Source organism: Budorcas taxicolor, chromosome 2 (assembly GCF_023091745.1).
Source record: "Budorcas taxicolor isolate Tak-1 chromosome 2, Takin1.1, whole genome shotgun sequence".
In the NCBI taxonomy this organism is placed as follows: Eukaryota; Metazoa; Chordata; class Mammalia; order Artiodactyla; family Bovidae; genus Budorcas; species Budorcas taxicolor.
The window spans coordinates 16516643-16538554 of NC_068911.1; the positions used below are offsets into that span (position 1 = coordinate 16516643).

General features: G+C 51.8%; 1 protein-coding gene and 1 non-coding gene across 2 annotated transcripts; both read right to left on the reverse strand.

Moving 5' to 3' along the window:
- Positions 1-1978: 1978 nt before the first annotated feature.
- SEZ6L2 (seizure related 6 homolog like 2) lies at positions 1979-21270 on the reverse strand. The gene is made up of 18 exons (XM_052663367.1): positions 21192-21270; positions 20134-20265; positions 19167-19469; positions 18685-18824; positions 18225-18426; positions 12503-12688; positions 11357-11525; positions 10565-10728; positions 8467-8667; positions 7870-8008; positions 6853-7049; positions 6539-6733; positions 4328-4519; positions 4053-4244; positions 3552-3590; positions 3252-3369; positions 3029-3125; positions 1979-2008 (listed from the first exon to the last, which is right to left on the reverse strand). Exons 1-18 carry the CDS (start codon positions 21268-21270, stop codon positions 1979-1981), a joined length of 2775 nt encoding a protein of 924 aa, XP_052519327.1.
- Positions 13515-13587, reverse strand: TRNAH-GUG (transfer RNA histidin (anticodon GUG)). The gene has a single exon. It is a non-coding gene; the product is annotated as a tRNA-His (tRNA).
- Positions 21271-21912: the final 642 nt, after the last annotated feature.

Consider the following 21912-nt stretch of genomic DNA (forward strand, 5'->3'; position numbering starts at 1 on the left):
AAGGAGCACCCCTGCCCCCTTTTGCCAGATGTGTGGGCATATTATTGGAATGGCATATTCCATATTATGGGAATGGCTTTAATTCAGGCAGTTATCCACCTATTAATATCCATCAGCCTGTTGGCAGAGATGAGTTCAAATGTTCAGATCCATCCTTCCAGCCAGACTCCAGCATCGTAAGGTCTAGCTAGGCCTGTGACGTCTGAGAGACTCTGTCCCTGCCACCAGCGTCAGTGTTGAGGTCTCTCCTCTGCGCTTTGGAGCCTCCTGGCTTTGGAACACATCATGGTGGAAGGCAGTGCTGGAGGCTTTGTGAAATTTGCATTTAAATCTCAGTCTGGCCACTTTTTGGTGCCTCCTGAGGAATTTCCTGTCAGTTCACATCTCCAAGCCCCTGTTTCCTTGTCTGAAAAATGGAAATAATTGTCCCTGCCTCACAAGGACCTTGTGAGAGTTAAAAACATAATTGTATGCATAGTGCTCGTCACAATGCCTGGCCCAGAATAAATGCCCCAAACTTAAGCATTTATCAAGGTCAGTTTGCTTCAGGTTCTCCTAAAATTCAGTCCTCTTTTGAGTGTTCTAAAAATGTTTCATTATATTTAGTTATAAAATTTTAATTAAGGAAAATTCAGTTGATTTGGAGAAAGACTTTAAGACAAACTGGTTATAAATTCCCTATAATGCCCAATAGTAAAGAAAAGGACACCCATGGGATACAAAACAAGCTCATTGTTTAGGAAAGGCAGCAAATCTAATACTTGGTATACACGTAACAGCAGATATGCTTAAAATGCCAAGACGATTGGGGGAAAAAAGAACGGTACACTGGGGTTTATTACAAGAATTCTCAAGAAGGGGCTGACTTTTAGGGCAACTGGCTGTGAAACAAATTGAGCACTGTTTTCCACCTGTCAGACAGTAAGAGGTGGGCTTCCCAGGTGGCGCTAGTGGTAAAGAACCCACCTGCCAACGCAGGAGAGGTAAGGGACACAGGTTCAATCCCTGGGTAGGGAAGATCCTCTGGAGGAGGGCACGGCAAGCCACTCCAGTATTCTTACCTGGAGAATCCCATGGACAGAGGAGCCTGGCGGACTACCATCCATAGGGTCGCAAAGAATCGGACACAACTGAAACAATTTAGCAAGCATGCATGCATGCAAACAGTGAGAGATGAGAAGCACCTACTGCCAGCTATGGCCCATCCTGAAGAGCCTGGAAATGCCACGCCCAGTAGAGAGATAGCTGAGGCCAGGAGGGGACCCAGCTGATCCTCCAGAGGCTGAGCCTAAAGCCAGGCCAGCCTCAACACTGCCCTGTTTGCAAACTGAAACTGCCATCTTTTCCGCAAATTGCTCCTCTCTCCCCAGCCCTCTCTCCAGAGAGACCAGTATTGCCATCTCCAGTGCTCTGTGACCCACCTTCCCACACCCCACCAGCCCAGTTACAAATGGTGATTTTCTGTTTATTGCTCAAAACCAAAAATCCAGAAGCAAAGGCGGGGACACCATGGGGAGGGGACATGGCAGGAAAGGGGTAGGGGTCTTGTCCTAGCTCTCCGCTTCATCCCTCTTCTTCTGACCCTCTAGGGTTAGAGGTTAGGCCAGGGCCAGAGCAACTGGGAAGGACAGAGTCTTCCTGGGCAAGGGAATAGCAGAGCTCTTGGGTATAGTCCCTGTGGGGTGCCCTGGGCTGGAGGCACCCCAGCAGTTGCAGCCAGGACAGAGTTCCCTTCCCAGGGTCCAAAAGCAGGTAGAGTTGGTGGGGCAGGCCCCTTGTTTGGCAACTGAGAAGAGGAGGCTTTGGGCACAGGATGCTGGTTTATTTACTGTAGGGTCCCCAGGGCCATCAAAGCCCCCTTGTGGGACCAGGAGACTATTTACACAGCAGGGAGGAAGGAAGCCAGAGACCAGGTCCTGTGCTCCTTCCTGCCCAGAATGAGGAGAGGAAGGGCGTCCTGCAGCCTTTGTCTTGGTGTTCAGATGGATACTTCATACTCGCGTGTATCCTGGAAACAGAGAGATGTATCAGCTGCTGGAGTGGGATGGAGGTGGATGAGACAGCAAAATAGGTATCCACAAGGAAGGGGAAAGACTCTGTGTGTATGTGTGTTTGTTTGTTGTTTTTTGGCCATAGAGTGCAGGGTCTTAGTTCCCCGACCAGGGATTGAACCATGGCCCCTGCATTAGAAGTGTGGAGTTCCAGTTCACGCTGGAGCCAAATTCTCAGTCCCTTGGTACTAAATTTACCCTTGAAATTCCCTTAAATTGCCTGTTAAATATAGAATGGTGTGGTCTCAGATGTAGATCAACACAGCCTGTTTTCTTCCAGCACAGGAGCAAATGGCTTTTCTTTGGTCGAATACCAAATAAATTAACTGATTTAAATACCCCTTGTATAAGAAAAATTTGCCTTTAAGTAGCAAAAGACATTGTCTATCAAATGATAGAGTCTTTACTACTGGACTTCCAGGGACATCCAAGACTGTGTTTTTCAAATAACATTGATCACTGGGAGTTTGGCAGCCATGGGATGTGAATGGGGCCGAATCTGGCCAATGGATATGTTTGGTTCACTCTACAGTATCTTAAAATCACATAAAAATTGGAAATTTTTAGATCTTCTTGGACAATTGGAAGATCTGGCAATTGAGCTTAGGTTTCCACCAGAGGATGAGATGGCTGGGTGGCATCACTGATTCAATGGACATGAACTTGGGCAAACTCCAGGAGATGGTGAAGGACAGGGAAGCCTGGTGAGCTGCAGACTGTGGGGTCACAGAGTCAGACACGACTTGGCAACTGAACAACAATTCCACCACAAACTGGATGGAGTACAAGTTTTCCGATTAGCCACAGTCCCCACCACTCCCTATTGATCCACTGACTTGCTTTGTTCACTGATGTGGCCTTTGTAGGCAGCTGAGTTTGCAGTTCCCAAGACTGATATTACAGAGACCTTGAGAGAAGCTTATAGGGTCCTGGGGGAGCAGAGGGATGGGGCACTCTAGGATAGCAGACAGGCTCACCCCAGCTTCATACAGTGGATTGCTGAAGTCTGACTCCACCGTGATGGGGCTGTAGGAATGGGAGCCCGAGAAGCCGAAGAGGGATTTTCCCTGTAGCCTGGGAAAGGAAGGAGATAGAGGGGCTTATCGAGAAGTGAGCCCCCAACCCCCCCTCACCCAGGCTTCTGTGCCAGGCAGGCAGGACGTCTGCCCTGGCCAGCAGCTCCCCGAGTCGGGTACTTACTTGGTGTAGTATATGTAAACACCACTCCCGAGGACGATGACCAAGCCCAGGGGCAGCAGAATGGCCAAGGCGAGGTTCCCACCCTCTAGCTGCCGTGACGGGTCAGTGGTCTGGGTCACTGGAGAGAGGAGGAGAGGCCAGTGAGCTGGCGCTCAGCCCACCCTGGGCTCTCCCAGCCTCCTGCCCTGGGCCTTGAACCCCTGGGCCCTCACCCCGCCGGGGATCTGGCCTCCTGCCCCCGGCCTCTGCCTTGCCCTCCCAGCTCAGCCAGGCCTGGGTCTCCACTGTGCCCTCACTGACCTTCCAGTTTTCGGTTGTCCAGGAGCTCCTCAAAGGCCACTGCAGGGAGAGGAGGGGGAGGGGACGGGGTCTGAGCCAGGGAGGGAAGGAGGCTGCGGAGAGGGCCGGGAGCCCGGTGGGGCTGGGTTGGACAGCCTGGTTTCTCTGCCCTCTGCTCAACCTAAGCTTGATCCTTCCCTCGGGGGCAGGGCCTTGGTCCTCCTTGTCCAGACCCCTGGGGAGTCTAAACCCACCAGGTCTGTAGAATTTGTCAAAAATAAGGAAACTGAGACCAGTCCAGAGGGCAAGGGACTGCCAAACCAAAGCCCCCTGTCCTACTTCCCTTAGGATGAGTCCATGACCTTGAACTTCGCCAGGGCTTGTGGATCTACCTCTGAGGATGAGAGCCCATGGGAGGTGAACAGGAAAAACTCAGCAGTCTCAAGTGTGCTACCTGACTTTCCCTGCCCTGTCACATCCCAGACACCGCTAAGCCCCTTCCTGCCCTGCATGCCCAGGCACCTTTGCAGAGTGGAGGCTGGCTGGTCCACTGGGAGGGGTGGCCGGGCACACAGGTGATGGTGACCTCGCCGATGAGCTCAAAGCCCTCATAGCAGAAGAAGCGCAGAGACTCGCCAGCCTGGTAGTGATGCTTGTATAGTGTCTGGTAGCCATTCTCTGGCACCCCAGGGTTCAGGCACGGCTCGTACTTCACTGCGGGGAAGAGGTCAGCCATGGACCAGCTGCACTGTGAGCAGGCCACCCAGCCACCTGTCCCAGGGTGTCCCCAGACTCACAGGCGCACTTGGGGACCCGGTCGCTCCACTTGGGCGTGCCCGTGTCCCGGCTGTAGCAGGTGAGCACGGCCGCCCCCTCCAGGCTGTACCCGGGCAGACAGCGGTACTGGACATGGGAGCCAACCGGGAAGCCAGCATCAGAGGTGGTGCGGTGCCCATTGGTGATCTCACCCGGGTCTGCACAAGTCATGACTGTTGACAAGAGGGCAAAGTCAAGGGGAACCGCGGCCTTAAAAGATCTCCCAGAAGCTGAGAGCTGGGGAAGCCCTGAGCCATAGGCCATCTCCTTGGGGCAGACCCCCCACCCCCCACCACCTCCCACTCCTTCCTCAGAATGAAGAGAGCAGGAATTGGGAAAACTTTAAAAATTCAATGCATTTTACATATCAGGTTTCCCAGTATTGCCTGGAGAATTCCATGGTCAGAGGAGCCTGGTGGGCTAATGTCCATGGGATCGCAAAGAGTCAGACATGACTGAGCGGGGCTGACACTTTTCTTCCAGAAGACCGACTGTGTGGGGCAACCTGGGCCCCCATCCCAGGGTGAAATTTGAAATAGTGAACCACTTAGCCAGAGCAAACCAGCTAAATACCTGCTGTGTCAGCTCTGCCTGGCAAATCTTCAGCAGAAGAGGGGCCCAGCCTTCCTGCTTCCCTCATTCTCAGCCCAGTCTGCTCACTTATGTTGCCTGCCTGGCCCCTGTGGGCATCTGTTCACAGACATGCTATGAAAGAGTCCCAGGCAAAGCCATTTCCTATATACAGACCTGTGCAAGGCACCCTGCTAGATGTTTTACAAACACAATATCATATACCCTGATGAGGGATCAAGGTCACTGTCATCTCCCTTGGGGCTCAGAGTTCAAGGCAGTCAAATGACTGGCCTATGGTAACTCAATCAGAAAGTGGCAGAGCTGGAACTGTTCAGGGTCACAGCCATGGAGCATTGGGCTGAGTTTCAGAGACCTGAAGCTGAAGGGTCAGTGTGAGGCCTGGGGCAGGTCCTCTCCTTAGACTTGGGCAGCTGGGCCAGGCCCTATCCCCTCTGGGCCCTGCTCTCATCTCTTCCTGTCCCTGCCCCATCCTATCTGGTTTCTGGATTAGACATCCTGTGAATCCTTCCAGGAAAGGGGACCTGTGTCAACTAGAAAGTTTTCCTAGTTGACAGTGTCCAGTCGAAATCTGGCTTCCTGAAACTTATCCTCACTGGTCCCACTGTTCCTCCTAGGTTCCAGATGAAAGACCTATAGCCCCATATCCTGGTGACCCAAAATTTGGTGAAAGTGACAAGATGCCACCCCTCTTTTCAATTCTAAAAGATGAACACTCCCAGCTCCTTTAAATGTCGCCTCCTCTGTGAAATCTCCAGCCCTATCTGTGGAGTAATGAACCCCCCTCTTCCCACAGCCCTTCATACTTATAGCAGCTAGTACTTACTGTTTACTATCACCAGGTACTAATGTGAAAACCTTTCATTTGCTTTTCACAACATCCTATTCCTACTTCACGGATGAAAAAACTCAGAGATGTTAAGTACCTTGCATGAAGTCACCCAGCACTTAGCACTGTAATATCTTGAGTTAAGTATCTGTCCCTCTCCCAGACTGTAAGCTCTGTCTCCGTAGGTAGGGTTCCTGACCTCTCTGTACAACCCCAGCCCCAACCCAGCACGGCACTTTATTGACTGCATTAAAATTAACCAAGTTCTCTGACGAGCTTAGGCCCCAGCAAGATGGCTCCCCATAATGTCAAGGGTTGGGGACTGAGAGACTGGAGAAGGGCCTAGAACAAGAAAAGAGATGATAGGGCGGGCCAGGTAAGGGGTGGAACTCAGACGGGGCAGAGACGGGGTTAAGAGACTGTGGGGGCGCGGCCACGAAAAGATAAGGCAGGTCCCAGAGGACCAGGGTGTGACCCAGGACAGCGCAAGACGGAGGGATGTAGCCGTGGGAAGTTGAGACTGGGGAGCAGAGATGACAGTTTTGGGACACCGAGGAGCAGAGAACTGGTATACCCAGGGGACATATGGTCAGGGCCTGAAGAAGATCTGGGCAAGACCTAGAGCGAAGGGGTGAAGCCCAGGCAAAACAGGGGCGGGGACAAGATGGGACGAAGCAGGGAGCAGAGGGGTTGGGCGGGGCCCAAGCCGAGCAGCGAAACACAGGCGGGCAGGGGCGGGGCCATGAGTGGCAGGGGCGGGGCCCGGGCTCACTTTTTTGGCAGGCGGGCGGCGCTGCGCTCCAGGACAGGTCCCATTGGCAGGTGAGAATGTCGGAGCCGAGCAGCTCATAACCAGGCTCGCATTGATAAGTAAGCACAGTGCCCCGGATCAGGTCCCCGTGGGAGGCCGTCCTCCAGCCCCACTCCGGAGGCGGCAGCTCGGGGCACGTGTCGTTCCTCGGGACTTCTGCAGGGGACAGACAGCGAGTTTGGAGGCTGTCCTGAGACTCAGGGTGCCCTTCCAGCTTCGGGGGCCTCTCTGACTTGCGGGACCCCTGCCCATCTCGGGACCCTGGGCCTTCGTACCTTTGAAGTGCAACACGAAACCCTGGCCCAGGCCCGGGTTGGGGGGTCCGGGCGGTGCCTGGAACTGCAGCGTGAGGTCGGACCCAGAGGAGAGGAGGCGGCGGCGCGGTTGAGGCCCTCTCAGCTGGGCCAGGACTCGTGCACTTGGACCGTCCCCATCGAACAGCGTCAGCATATCCCCTTCGCGCACATTCAAGCTGCAGAGTGGGGGATGGGTTATGATCAGCCCCTCCCGTCCAGTTCTGCCCAATCCTAACTCGGTTCGTTACTAACCTTACTTACTCTCCAGTTGCCTATCCTATGCCTCAGGTTTGGCTCAATAATGGGCTTCTCCATGCTAGCCGCTCCAGGTTCCATTGGTTTCTCCCGATTTCTGCTTCCCAGTACCCAACCCTGCTCACTGCTAACGCCTTCTACTCCCCGGTCCCTTCTCTATCACCAGGTGATGCTCTACTCCAAAAGCCTGTGATTGGTCAGGCTCAACTCCAACTCTGACCAACCACAGGCCATGCTCATTACCACCCCGCCCAAGTCTAGGCTCCCCCTGAGTACTTGCTTTTTGAGCTATGCCCTCTCTAGTTTTGTCCAGGCACATGACCACCTCACATCAAATGAGCTCACTGGATTTCCCCCACACCTATGTTCATCTTGTGTGCTGCTGCTGATGCAACAGTTGGGCCTGGGTCCCCTGAAATCACTCCACAGGTGGCCTTGGAAACAGTCAAACAGTGAGACTCCAGGCCAGAGTCCCCTTTTCACAGTAGCCCCTGAGGAAGGCTGCATTACCCCCATTTGCTTCTCCAAGGTTTTCCAACAATACATGATTTGTCCCTAGGTCTACTTGATGTCCCACACCCCCATCCTGAATCCTTATACACCTTTTAAATCTGAGCATATATCCACTGACTCATGTGAAAAAGCTCAAGACAGCTGGGCTGAGAAAGCAGGGCAGTGCATTGTCATACCACACTTGGCTGAGCCCACACCCATCGCACCCTCTGTGGTACCCAAACGTACATCTCAACTTGGAGCAAGATGCGTTTCTCTTCCTGGACATGCAGACCCCACACACAGTCTTGGCCAGGGCTATAGCTCTGGGGCCAATCCGGAGAGAGCACCACACCAGCTGGCTCTGACAGCTCCCCTCCACACATGGCTAAGGGAGAAATGGTGTCAGATTCAGGATCAGGTGGGCATGCAGTCTCCATTTCACCACCATTCTCACCACTCCTAACTCTGTGCACCATACCTCCTCCCGGACTTCTATTATCTATTACCCGTCTGATTCTTGCCATGCTTAGTCCTGTTGTGTCCAATCCCCAGCCCCACTCTTAACTCACCCCGCCCACTCACCAGCCGATGCATCACCACCCAATCTCTGACCCAGCCCAACTCCAGCCGTAGCTCTTGAAGATATTTGTGTTATGATCCCTGAATTCTGTAACAAGCCCACCAACTACTTAGCTAAGAAAACTGAGCTGAGCCTCTGAAAAGGACAGGGATTGATCCAAGGCCTGAGTTTACTAGGTTCTCCTTTCTGATGGCCTTCCTAGGTTCCCCAGCTCAGGAGGTAGCCTGTGGACTGAAGGAAGTCTAGGGTGGTGGAGGGCTCACCCTTGCACGCTGGCTCCGTGTCATTCCAGTGGGGTTCTGTAGGATCCACACATTCGATGACATTGGGGGGGCCAGGGGGCTCCAGGGCATATCCTGGGAGGCACGAGAAGGTGGCCAGTGCCCCTGGGCGGTACTCAGGGTCCGTGGTGGTGACGTTGCCATGTGCCAGGAAGGGGGCGAAGCAGCGATCTTCCTCAAAGGCTAGAGAGGAGTCAGTCACAGGAAGTAAACATTAGGACAGGGACTTCCCTGGCAGTCTGGTGGTTAAAACTCTGTGCATCCAATGCAAGGGGTGCAGGTTCAATCCCTGGTTAGGGAACTAAGATCCCACATGCCATGTAGCCAATAAATAAATACTTTTTAAAAATACACACACACACACACACACACATAATAGGACAGGCCTCTAGGGATCTCAGACTGGGGAACTGGGCTGAATTCCAGTGTGGTTTGGCCCCCCAGTGTGTTATTTAAAATCGAATGCCCTTGGGTTTAGCTTTCACTCTCCAGTTTCCCCTAAACCTTAACGTTCCTCATAGGCACGTTTATGTTAGCTCCTTGGCCTCTAGACAGAAGCTGAGACCAATCAAGTCCCAGCCTCTGTTCTATAGATGAAGACACCAGGTCCATAGTCAAAAAGCCATTTGTCCCATGTCACAGGTTGGGGCAGTGGCGGAACCAGACCTTCTTAAGCCACTCCTTGATTCCCAGCCAGAGATGCCTGGCTATGGAAGCTGCAATGGACTGAGGGGGAAAGGGTGCCTTTGGAGACTTGGCTCATGTAGGTGTGCTCACTCCGCAAAAATAACAGTTGACTTCTGATCATCCCTGATAATCCATACTGAGGCTGCAATCCCAAGTGAGGCAAACACAAAAAGCTACTTATTTAACTTTAGGCTAAGGCAGTGAAAATGAACATTTGCAGAGCATTTTAGTTTTTAACCCATCTGATCATATCTTAGCTGCAAAGACTCAGGTAAGATTCAGGTGCCTATGATACAGAAACAGTCTGAAGCCCATGGAGCAATAGTGACCCACAATTGTGCAGGCAGGCCTCAGACCTAGAAACTCTCTTTGCAGTCTCAGAATCTAATATGCAATTTATTTATCAGATCCACTGTTCTATTTCACTGTTACTTAACCTAGTAAGGTGTGATGTCCAAATCCTATGCACCCATCAGGGCACAGTGCCAATTCCCTTTCTCCTTTGATTCATATCAGAAATGACCCCCTTTCATCTCTGTACATTTCACTTTCTTTGTCTCTTTCCTGCTACTGTTTGCATAAATCTTCCGCCTGAGACACAGTGAAACTCTCTGTATCCCAGATAATCAGGCTTTTCTCTACCTCTCTACTGTTGCTCACACTGTTCTTTTATCTGAGATGCTCATTTCCAATCTTTGTCTTTTAAAGTTGTCTCTATCCTGTAAGTCCTAGTTCAAATGACTCCTCCTATGATCACTGACCTCCCTGCTTCTACCTGTCTGGCATCCAGTCTTCCTTCCTCTGTTAAGAGCACTCCTATTTTCATTTTGGGTCTCATGCCCTCCCCACTTCCAGTGCATGAGGTTCAGCTGGGCCCAACTAGGAATGGACGTGTGACGTGGATCTGCCAATCATTATACCACCTGACAGTGACTGGCTCAGGCATAGACATCTGACCTAAGCCAGGACATTGAAAGCCTTTCCTGGCATCTTTGCTGAAGCTCTTAGAAAAGTGGTATGCTTCCTCTCTTTTTGATGGAGTTACTAAAGCTGGTGGTCTGTAAATCTGGAACTGCTAGGTACACAGGCTGAGAGTCTGCCTAAGAATGAAGCCCAGCCGAGAGGAAAGAAAGGAGAGATGAAAGCAATTGGCCTCTTGGCTGTGTACCTGAGACCAGCTGTACCTGGATCCAGCCATACCTGAAGCTTAAGCAGAAAGGCCACCTCAGGAAATTAGACGGAATCTTTGTCACTTGGGGATCGGGAGGCAAGTCAGTTTTTAGGAATCCAAACATGGAGATGAGCAGAGATGGAATATGTGCTTGTGACCATGCCCGGGGATCAGGAGGAAGGGAAAGTGGGGGAGTTGGGGCCCCAGGGGGAAGGCTGTTACCTTCAAATCGGAGGCTTAGCAGCAGGGGATTGGCAGGTGTCTCTGAAAGCAGCTCCACATAGAGGGATTGGGCGTCACTGATGAGACCCCGCTCTGGGACATCATCCATGTCCGAGTCATAGATCACTGGTGAGAGGGGACTGCCCCCTGAGCGTACCATCAGCCTGGGATGGACAGAGGTGGTCAGGAGCTTGGCTTCCCCTAGGAAGCTGCTTCACCTCTTGCCTGCTCTAACTTAATTTCATAGCTATTGCTTTCAAATATTAACTATATGCCATGGACTCCTCTAAGCCTGTACACATTTTATCTCATTGAATTCGCACAAGAACCCTCAAGTCAGATACTATTATTATTCCTCATTTCATCAATGAGAAAACTGAGGCACAGAAAGGGTAAGTAACCTGTCCAGCATCACATAGCAGCTAGTGACAGACCTGGGGTACCAGTTTATTAGATAAAGAGTGAGGATAATGATGATGATGGTAAACACATTTAGAGTGCTTACAGTGTGCTGGTCACTCTAAGAATTTTACGTATTTTTAATTCATTTGTCCTCACAGAAACATTAAGAGGGAGCTACTATTATCTCCATTCTACAGATGATGAAAATGAGGCACAGAGAGGTTAAGTGATTGTCTCAGTTTGCACAGCTACACTGCCTAAGATAGGGGAAGGACTGACCTCCATTTAACATAGATCCCAACTGGGATGCCCCTAGTCTGCCGGCCTCCCTGCGGTAGCCTTCCTATTTCCTTGAAGTGGGAACCTCTGACCCAAGGCTCAGACCCTCACCGGTCATTGTCCTCATCCAGCGAGACTCTCTCGAAGTGCAGGTGCAGCCGGCGTCCCTCGGCTGCTTCAATGACCCAGCGGCAGGTGAGGTTGGGTCCTGCAGCTCCCCCGGGCTCAGGGGACACGATGCGGCCAAGAGTAGCATTGTGGATGGTGCCCCCACAGGATGCTGTGGGCAGAGGGGCAGCAGGTTAAGGTGACTTGTCCTTGTCCCATCTTCAGAGCTGTTGCGCCCACACCTCTGCCTGGGCCCTGGCCTTGGGATGACCTCTGCCCTACAGGCTCACCCCAGGACCTTTTCCATGCCACTACCCAGGTAAGGAACCAGCTCTGGAATAGAAAGACCCCAGGATGGACACCCCACCCCCAGGATGGACACTCCCCAAATGTGGACACCCTGGGGTGGGGAGTTATGACGGATTCCCTCCCGGTGGCACTAGTGGTAAAGAAAAAAAAAAACCCGCCTGTCAATGCAGGAGATGTAAGAGATGCAGGTTCAATCCCTTGGTGGGGACGATCCCCATCAAGGAGGAGGGGCACAGCAACCCACTCCAGTATTCTTGCCTGGAGAATCCCATGGACAGAGGAGCCAGGCAGGCTACAGTCCATAGGGAAGCAAAGAGTCGGACACGACTGAAGCAACTTAGTACACACGCACATGCACGTGCCCCAAAACTGAAGCTCTCGGATGGCGAATACTCAGGATAGGCCCCCAGGATGAAGGCTCTCCAGTATAGAGACCCTCAAGATACAGACCCCAAAAGCAATTTCCTCTAGGATGAGGGTTATCGAAAACAGGGACTTCTAGAATGATGACTCCCCACGTGGGGACCCTCCAAGAATTCCCTGGCAGCCCAGTGGTTAGGACTCCATGCTTCCACTGCTAGGGGCATGGGTTCAATCCCTAGTCAGGGAACTAAGACCTAGGAACCCTCCAGATGGGATTTCTCCAGATGGAGACCCTCCAAGAATGGAGATACCAAGGATGGAGACCCTTAGGGTGAAGAGCTCCAGAGGGAGACCCTAGGATAGGGAGTCTTCAGGATAAAAAAACCCCTTCAAGATGGGCGCTCCCCAAAGATAGAGATCCCCAAAGACAGGCCCCTCCAGCGGGGCTCCTGGGACGGGGAGGAGCAGGAGACTCACCCACGCAGCTGGGGGGCTCACTGCTCCAGGCTGGCCGGGTGCCATTGAGGCAGACGAGGGTCTCCTCTCCCTGCAGCTGGTAGCCCGAATCACAGTGGAAAGCAGCAGTGCCTCCAGGGTGAAGGTCTGTCACACTCACGTCCCCATGGGCTGGCTGGGGAGGGAAGCCGCAGCTCAAGAGGTAGGCTGGATCAGGCAGAGAAGGAGAAGACCTCAGTTTCCCATGCCACTCTCTCTCACTGGCCCCCCAGCACTTCCTCCCCTCTTTCTACCCCCCACCTCCAGGGGCACACACTGGCTTCATACTGGAGTCCTTACATGGACACATTTTCTCACAAGGAGGTAATTTCCACACCCCTGGTGTCCCCTAATCTTTGTAGTCTACCCCCTCAGGCCCCCATTTTACAGATGAGATGATAACCTGAGACTCAAAGAAGTTCTGGACCCTAGCTAGCACTCATTGGCTGTGTGACCTCAGGCAAATCAGTAGACCACTCTGAACCCCATCCAGTTCTAATAATAACACATGGTATTTGCAGAGCCCGCTCAGCTTCCAAAACGAGTTCATGCAGCACTTTTGAGGAGGCAGGCTGTGACCCACTTTCCAGATGTAGAAATTGAGGCTCCGAGTTATTAAGTGGCTCATATCATTTTCTCCTCTTCACACCCCCAGACTTCCTTCCACTGGGGTGCTCTGTGGTATTATATCCTCAGCTCTCATCCAAAGGAGTCACAATGAGCTCCTTTAGAAAGTATTTTGCCATTAAAGACTCTAATACTCAGCACCCTCTGAGTAAGTCTTCCACAGAAAGTAAAGTGCTAGGGAAAGCTCTGCTTTCCCTAAGCAACTGGTTTGTTTTCTTTCCTGTTGTGAGAACTCTGGAATCTCTCTTTTTGCACTGGCTGCTGGGAAGCTCAGAACCAGATGGAGTGAGACTTCCTCCCAGTAACAGTGGCTTATCCATCCACGTTCTTTTTTTCCAGTCGTGCTACTCAGCCTGTAGGATCTTAATTCCCCAGCTAGGGATTGAACCCAGGCCCTCAGCAGACACAGCACAGAGTCCTAACCACTGGACCACCAGGGAATTTCCATCCACATTTTTTTTTTTCAAATTTAATAAGCATTACCTGGTGCCAATTTTTTCTTACTTATTCTATTTAATTTTATTGCTTGTGGTCTTTTTTTGAAAGCCTCCTGAAATTCTTGCAGTCATATGAGATAAAACAAATAAACAGAAAGTGCATTGGTAATCAATGATGGACGCTGAACTTGATCCTGACAGAGCTCTGTATGTCTGGTTAAGCAGAGCTCATCAAGAAGGCCTTCCTGGGGACTTCCCTGGTGGTCTAGTGGTTAAGAATCTGTCTTGCAATGCAGGGGAAGCTGGTTCCATCCCTGGTCAGGGAACTAAGATCCTACACGCCACTGCAGCTAGAGAGCCTGTATACTGCAACAAAATGTCCTGTATGAGTCAGTGAGAATCACATGTGCTGCAGCAATTAACACCTGACACAGCCAAATAAATAAATAAAATAAAGTGTAGTGATTTTAAACAGCTGGCAGGGGTGCTTCCTGGAGGAAATACCTCAAAGCTGTATCTTGTAGGAGGGGCAGGCTGTGGTTAACAGAGGGTCCAGCTTGTCTAGGCATTTGCTTTTTCTGACTCTCCAGTCCCGAGTGGTTCTGTTAGAGACCCTAGTCTCTCTGTGTTTCAAAATTCAACAAGCATTTCCTTGGCTGGGTCCGAAGGCCAGAGGTGAAACAGACTAAAGCCTTGCCTTCAGGAGTTCATGGTCTACTAAGATCGACACAAATACGACCTTGTAGATCATAGGATCTGAGCATTTCCTGGTGGTCCAGTGGTTAGTGACACTGAGCAGGGCCCTGTGGGGCTTCTGAGCACAAAGTCTTTCTGTGTCCCCCATTTCTTTGGTTATAGGAAACAGCCTTCATTCAGCCTCTATGACCTTCCCTCAGTTCTAATGGGCAGATTCTAGCAGCTATTAATTAGGGAAGGGAGGGGATGCTGAGACCAGAGTCAAGAGAAACAATAGTGGGACTTCCCTCGTGGTCCAGTGGCCAAGACTCTGATCTTCCAATGCAGGGGGCCCGGGTTCAATCCCTAGTCAGGGAACTAGATCCCATATGTGGCAACAAAGATCCCCAGTGCTAGAACTATTACTTAAACCCAGAGCAGCCAAATGAATAAGTATTTTCTTTAAAAAAAAGAAAAACAATAGTGCACCCTTGGGACACGGTCCTATTTCCCCATCAATAGATATGCACAACAATATCTTTGAGCTATTTTGTAGATACTGAAACCCCTGCCAGGTGGGAGAAGCTAACAAAAATTAACGATGGTGTGCTGCCCACAAGTTTATAGACCCCAGACCAGTTGGACTTGAAGGTTGATGATGCTGACTTCTACTGATCTCACCACCAACCCATCAGAAGAATATTCACGAGCTGATCACTCCCCCTTTGAACAATTACTATAAAACTTCTCATTACTTTCTCTAAGTTGGGACACATTATTTTGAGGTCATTGGCCAGCTCTGGACCCCTTTGCCTAGCAAAGTAACAAAGCTCTTCTTTTCTACATCACTCCAAACTCTGTCTCTGAGATTCAATTCAGGACTGGTGTACAGAGAAGCCAAGCTTTCAGCATCCTTAGGGCTTGGCAATTTCACTGCTGGGCCAGGGTTCAGTACTTGGTAGGGGATCCTGCAAGTCACACAGTGGCCAAAACAAAACACATCCCCAACCCCCTGCAAAAAAAAAAAAGAAAACAACCAACAACCCAAACACTGTGATTTCAATAAACTTTAGCTTCTGTGATGGCTCCCTATGACCGACAGACTCAAGCTTGAAAACTTTAGATTGAAGGGGCTTTCTGAAAGCCCCTTCCACAACTGGGTCTAGCCCACGATATAGTTTTGTGTCCCAGTTCCATGTATTTTTCACATAATTTCCTCTACCTGCAAGGCTCTCGTCTTACTTTTCCTCATCTCTCAAGGAATAACTGAAGTACCACCTCCTCCAGGAAGTTTTCCTGACCCCCTTACTCCCCTTTTCAATAAAGTTAGTTTTGTTTTTTTTTTTTTGGTCTATACAGAATCCACATGCATAATTTTATCGTCACATTAATGCCTGCCTATTGCTACTGTGAGACTGAACCAAACCATTTTTATTTTGTCTCCTAAAAACCTACTCTTGCTGATCAATTGATGCTACCAAGAGTCAATGTGGAGCAGTGCAAAGAGCACTGAATTTAGAGATGGGCACACCTAAGCTCCAATTCCAGCTGCACAACTTATTTGCTGTATGGTCTCAAACACGTGACTTTGCCTCTTGGGCCTTCCGTCTGCAGATGACAATAACAATTCCTATCATTGAGGATTGGCCTTAAAGAAAATAAACACACCAAAAAATAAACACCTGGAACTAGAAAGTCCTCAGAAAATGCTAATCACTTGCCCCTCAGCCTCAATTAATAAATGGCTGGGGGTCAGGGACTTGGGGATCTGACTTCTGACTTTGCAATGCATTTGCTAGTGGCCAAACCATCCTTGTAAGCTTTGAGGCTTTGTCTTCCTCCCGGAGACAAAGTTGACAAAGGCCACCCCCAGGGCTGCTGTGAGAAAGGGAGGATGGTTGGCCCTGGGGTGAGGGGTGATGGAGCCTTTTACCATCCAGAGAAGCTAATGGGGACTCTGTGGATCAGAAGGCCCAGTTAGTGGAGACTGGCAAGGGCTTAAACAAGGCATCAGTCCCAAGGGGGCCAGGAGAAGCTGCAGAACAAGGAAGACTGAGGCAGGTCATGAAGGCCCGTTTACACAGTAGCCCTGCTTCCCCAGATGTTCCATTTAGCCTAACGAGTCCTATTTTCAATGCACTAGGGATGTGGCTGCTTAAAGGAGCCAGTGGGGAGCCATTTTGCAATATCTGAGGCCTAGCCCTCAGCCCTGGGCCCTCAAGGCCTGCTCTTGCTCCCCAACAACCAGCCCCTGACCACCAACTACATGTACCCCGACTCACTGGTCTCTCTACAGGTAGGTTTGCTAACTCCACCTTGCACACCTGACCCCGTGGGGCAGGTCCAGAAGAAAGAGCGCAGGAGAGGGTGTGAGGAAGGGATAATGGTTCCCTGTGTCCTGGATTAAGTCACAAGGGATCCAGGGTCTGCCGAGCTCACAAGGGGGCAGCAAAGCCATGAGATGACATGAAGGGACACAATTCCCTCTCTGTTTCTGAGCCGAGGAAGGGACTTTGGAGATGGCAGCAATGTCCAGAAAAGGATCATGGGCTGGGCCCCTGGCCTCATGCACACATGTATGCTAGAACATGCACTTGCATCGTGGGAAGGTTTCCATACACACAGGCAAATATGGATGAACACGTGTGTGTAGGCTGTCTGTGGGCGGGCGCTAGAGAATGCAAGCATGCGCAAACACATCCCCTCTTTCCTGCCTGCTTCCCCGGAAGTCAGCAGGATCTTTTCAGGTCACAAATCTGAGGCTGTCACTATCTTGCTTAAAACATTTCGAAGTGGCTCCTCCTCCCCTGTAAGGATAATGTAGTCTGAGAACTCCTCACTGAAGCTAGTAAGGCCTTTTGTGATCGAAATCTGACCTACCTCCCAGTCTAGTCTTTTCGCCTATTTCCCTACCACTTCCTGGGCTTTTCCTGTAATAGCAATGATCAACTTTTTGAGCCCTCGCTGGGCACCAGAGAGTTTTAACCACTTGTATGGATTCATCTGACCTTCCTAATAATGTGATGAGGTAAGCATCATCATCCTCATTTTTCAGTTAAGATGATGCAGTCCAGAAAGGTTAAGTAACTCACCCCAGGTCACACAGGACAATTCTATATTCCAAGCTGAGTGACCTCAACTCCTCTGGGTGGAGTGTCACAACTTTTTTTACTTCTCTCTGGGTCTTGGGATATATTTTTTGATCCATCTAGACATCTGCCTTTCTCTTTCTGTCCCTCCCACCCTTTCCCTAGTTAACTCATTTCAGGTGTCAACTTAGTCATCACCTCCTCCAAGGAGGTGTTCCTATATTCCTTACAGAGGAAATGTAGGTCCCTTTGACATTTTGCCCATTGTCCTTCCATCATAGGGATTGGGGTCCATATCTCACTGGATTATAATCCTCTTGATTATTTGCCCATCTCCCTACCTAGATTCTGAGTTACCTTTACATTTGGCTTGTTTAGTCTTCTCCTCAAGGATAACCCAGGGCCAGTATGAAGTGGGCTCTGGATAAAGATTTGTTGAGGGAATAGACGAACTGTCCCTTGGATGGGTGCATACCCAGACACAGATCTGCGTGTGAGATAAGTGTGTATAGGTCTCCTCTGGGGCTTCCCTGGTGGCTCCTGGTAAAGAATGCTCCTGTCAATGCAGGAGATGTGGGTTTGATCTCAGCATCAGGAAGATCCTCTGGAGGAGGAAATGGCAACCCACTTCAGTATTCTTGCCCGGAAAGTCCCATGGACAGAGGAGCCTGGCAAGCTATAGTCCATGGAATCACAAAAGAGTCAGACATGATTTAGCAACTAAACAATAAGAAGGTCTCCTCTTAGGATTCTGCCCCTCACCATCCTAGTCAAGAGGAAAAGGCTTTGACATCACCCTGAGGTTAGCAGGCCTATGAGATGTCCCCTGAGCCCAGTGTGGCCCCTGCCTTTCCACCAGGACCCCGAACTCCTCACCCTGATAGTGGATCCTGAAGCCAGTACCCCTGGGGACCCGTGGGCTCTGAAAGTGCAGGAGCAGCCGGTTGGTGGGACTCCGAAGGACCTGTCCTTCACCCAGCATAGAGGAGTTAGCCAGGAGTCGGGGGGCCAGACCTGGAGACCCCCCACCAGCCAGCACCAGAAGTTCCTCCTCCCGAGACAGGTTCAGCATCTGCACCTAAAGAAGCCAGATTCAGACCCGCCAGGGCAAGTCAGCCAGGGTGGTAACCCCCTAAGCCCCCCACCCTTTTCCCTGTATGTAACAGCACAGTGACACTGGCCAAGTTGTAGAACTCTAGGGGAGTTTGTGAGAGCCTCAGAAACCAGGCTCATCGGAGAAAACAAGTTCTCTGGTTCTTAGACCAAACCTGCGCACACCCTTGGGCCCAGAGGAAAGGGTTAGGAGGTTTCACAATAAGATGCTTAATGCAGTTACCTGGATCTCAATGCCGTAGCCAGGGTAGACATGTATACTGTACGTGCAGTCCAGGAGCCCCAAGGTGCGGCTGGCTGCGCTCCCTAAATCTGGGGATTCAACGTGCCCTTCGCCTTCGGAGATGTTGTTATTACACAGAACTAAAGAGGCAGAAGCGATGGGACTGAGAGAATCTCTGCATTCGTGCCCTCCCAGCCAAGCAACTCCGGGGGTCCCCATCCATCATCTCCCCAGCAGCCTTCATAACTTAATCCAATGCTTACTCTCCCACTGGCGCCCAGAACTCCCTTCCGCAACTGTCATAATAGATAAAAACCTAGAACGGCGCTGGTACATAGTAAGCATAGATCAATGCTAGCCTTTATGATTACTCTTAAGCAGAAGACTCTCTCCTATCTGGATCCCTTCTTCCACACATATGCAGCAGCCTCTCCCCCATCCACGCCCTGCTCCTCTCCCATATCCCCCGTCAATCGTCTCACCTGGGCTGGTCACTGTTGTGGTGACAGTTGTCGTGGTGATAATGGTGGTCGTGGTCTCCTCTTCTCCTCCCTCGGGCCCCAAGGGTGGGCCTGGAGAGGCGGGACCGGGAAGGGGCGGGGCTGTGGTTCCTGGGGGCGGGGTCAGCAGCTCTGGCGCGGTGGGGCCTGCCCCCCTACCCCCTTTAGGGGTTACGGCGGTTGTCAGAGGCCCTGTGCCCGGCTCAGTGGCCCGAGGCAGAAAGGGTGCTGCAATAATAGTCTGGCCGACTGGAGGGGTTGCTAGTGTGGGGTCTGGATCAGATCCTGGGACAGGGCAAGGGAAATCAGGGAAAAGGAGGAGCAAATTGGTGGGCCTTGGTTGGGGAGCAGGGCTCAGGGAAACTGAGAGTTCCCCACTGAGACCAAAAGACTTCTCCCACAAGGCACAGATCCCCCACCTCTCCCTTCCCCACCCCAGCTTCCCACCGCCTCTCAAGCTTTCCACAGCCTGCCCTCCACCCTTTTTCCTCTCTGTGTCCCGGCCCTTCCACTCTGACAGTCTCATCGATCATCTGTCTCTGCATTCAGATCTGGCTCCCTCTCCTGGTTGCCCCTTTCTTGTTCCTCTGTCTTTTTCTTTTGCACTCTCTAGAACTCTTGATCTCTGTTTAACATTCTTACCCCTTTCTGATTTCATGATTCTAAATCTACTAATCCTTGCTTTTCTCTCTCTTTCTGTCCCTCCCCCCCCCCCCCCACTCTATCTCTGATTCTGGTTCTCTGAGTTTCCATCTGTCTTTCTCTTTGATTGTCTGCTTTTCCGTCTGGCTCTGTTTCTTGATCATTCTGGCTCTCTGTCTACGTCCAGTTTTGATTCTCTCGAACCATCTCTCTGTCTCTCTCTGTATTTTACTGGCCTGGTTGCCCATCTCCCTGAGTTAATGTCCCTCCCTCTGCCTCTCAGCTTCTGCAACTCTGGGGGCCTCACCCGGCAGGTATCCAATCTCTGGGCCCTTCCTCAGCAGGGCCCCATGGAGCAGCTCCGCCAAGGCCTCAGAGGCTACTGTGGGGGTCTCACTTCCAGGTTCCGGCAATGCCTCCTCCTCCTTCAGGGGCAGACCTAGGAGATGAAATCATCTGAGCTCTTCCACTGCCCCACACGCCTTCCTTCTCCAGAAAGATCTTTTCCAGAGCTCTTCCTCCCCAGTCAGCTGGGCCAGCAGGAGCTTGGAGGGTCCCAGACTGGGCTGAGAGCCACGACTGGAGGAGGGGCTCCCCGCTGCCCATTATACCTCCTAGCCCTTTCTTTCTCCCTTTTCGCTTAGGCCGTGTGGGCCCTCAGTAAGCACCTTGGACAGCGCCAGCAGGGCAGAGAAGCGGCGGGTTGCTACCTTCATTTTTCCCTCAGAGGTGCTCCCCGCAACCCCAGGGCTCTGCGGAGGGCCTGGCAGCACCTCCCAGCCCTTGCTTCTGCAGTGCTTAGCTTTCTCTCTGGGTTTCTGTCTGCAGTGTGGTTCTCTCTCTCCCCGCGCTACCCCCCCTCCCCTTCCCTCTCATTCTCTGCAGTCTCTGCCCCCTTCACTGGAGTCTGGCTGGAGGGTCAGAGTGGGGGAGTAAATATCTGGCCTCTGAGCACTGCCTCTGTTCATCTGTCTTTGTCCATACGTCCAAGAATGTTTGTGTGTGCAGTGCCTGGCATCTCTCCCATCACATTCATCTCCCACCCAGGTACCCTGCCTGTTTCTGCCGCCTCCGCAGATTGCCCCCCCCCCCCCACCCGCAACTTCCCCAGCCCTTCTTCCTGGATTTAACACCTGAGACGCTGCTAAAAGCTCCCCTCATTCGTTTCCCAACTCCTCAGTATATGAGGGTAGGGGCTCCAGGTGCAAGCCAGAAAGCCCTGGCTTTCTAGGTCCGTCAGCTGTGCCCCTCCCCTCCCCCAGGAGCTCAGAAGACGCAGGATGTTCTGAGAAAGAGAGGTATAGAACCCCCCCCCCCCCAGGGGGACATTCCCGGGGGCCCACCGCCACGCACCCATGTCCTTACCCTGAATCCAGGGACAGCTCAGCAGAAACAGGAACAGCAGCTGGAGAGGCGGCGGATGCTGGGCCCTGGGAGTCCCCATGGCGACTCACACCAATTTCTCTCCTCTGCGACTCTCCTAAATAATCTAGCTGTCACCTTTCCTCCGTCTCCTTTTATCTTTCTTGTTAATTTTTACCCCCTACTAGCAGTTAGTAAGGGAGACAATTTTTCTGCCCTTTGGGATGGAGAGGTAGAACTAGGTAGTGGGGTCGCCTGGAGCCCACCCCTCTTTGCCCAATCTCTTCTGTCCTCTGCTGTCGAGTGTGTGGGAGAGGGGGCGCGGCTCCGGCTGCAGGGGGTGGGGCCGAGAAGGGCGAAGGAGCCTGGTCGCCTGGGTTACCCTCTGGCTCAGGCGCCTGGGTCCCCCGGGTTGGCTGGATTCTAAGCTGGGGGAGTGGGTCGAGGCAAAACAGGTCCCGGGGACCTAAGGAAGGTGGGGTCGAAAATAGGGAGGGTCCCTACTGTGCTCTAGTGGGGCTTGGTGAGGAGGGGAGGAGAAGGGGTTGCAGAACCTGGAGAGCTGAGGCTCGGGCACTGAAGCTGCGGGAGGGAGAAGCTGAGAAAGGTGTCGAGCCCACGTCAGATCCTGGGGACGGGCGAAGGGAGGGGCCTGGGATTTATTTGGGGGCGGTGGGGGGAGGGAGGAGGAGGAAGTGCAGATGGAGGAAGGAGGGACCACATG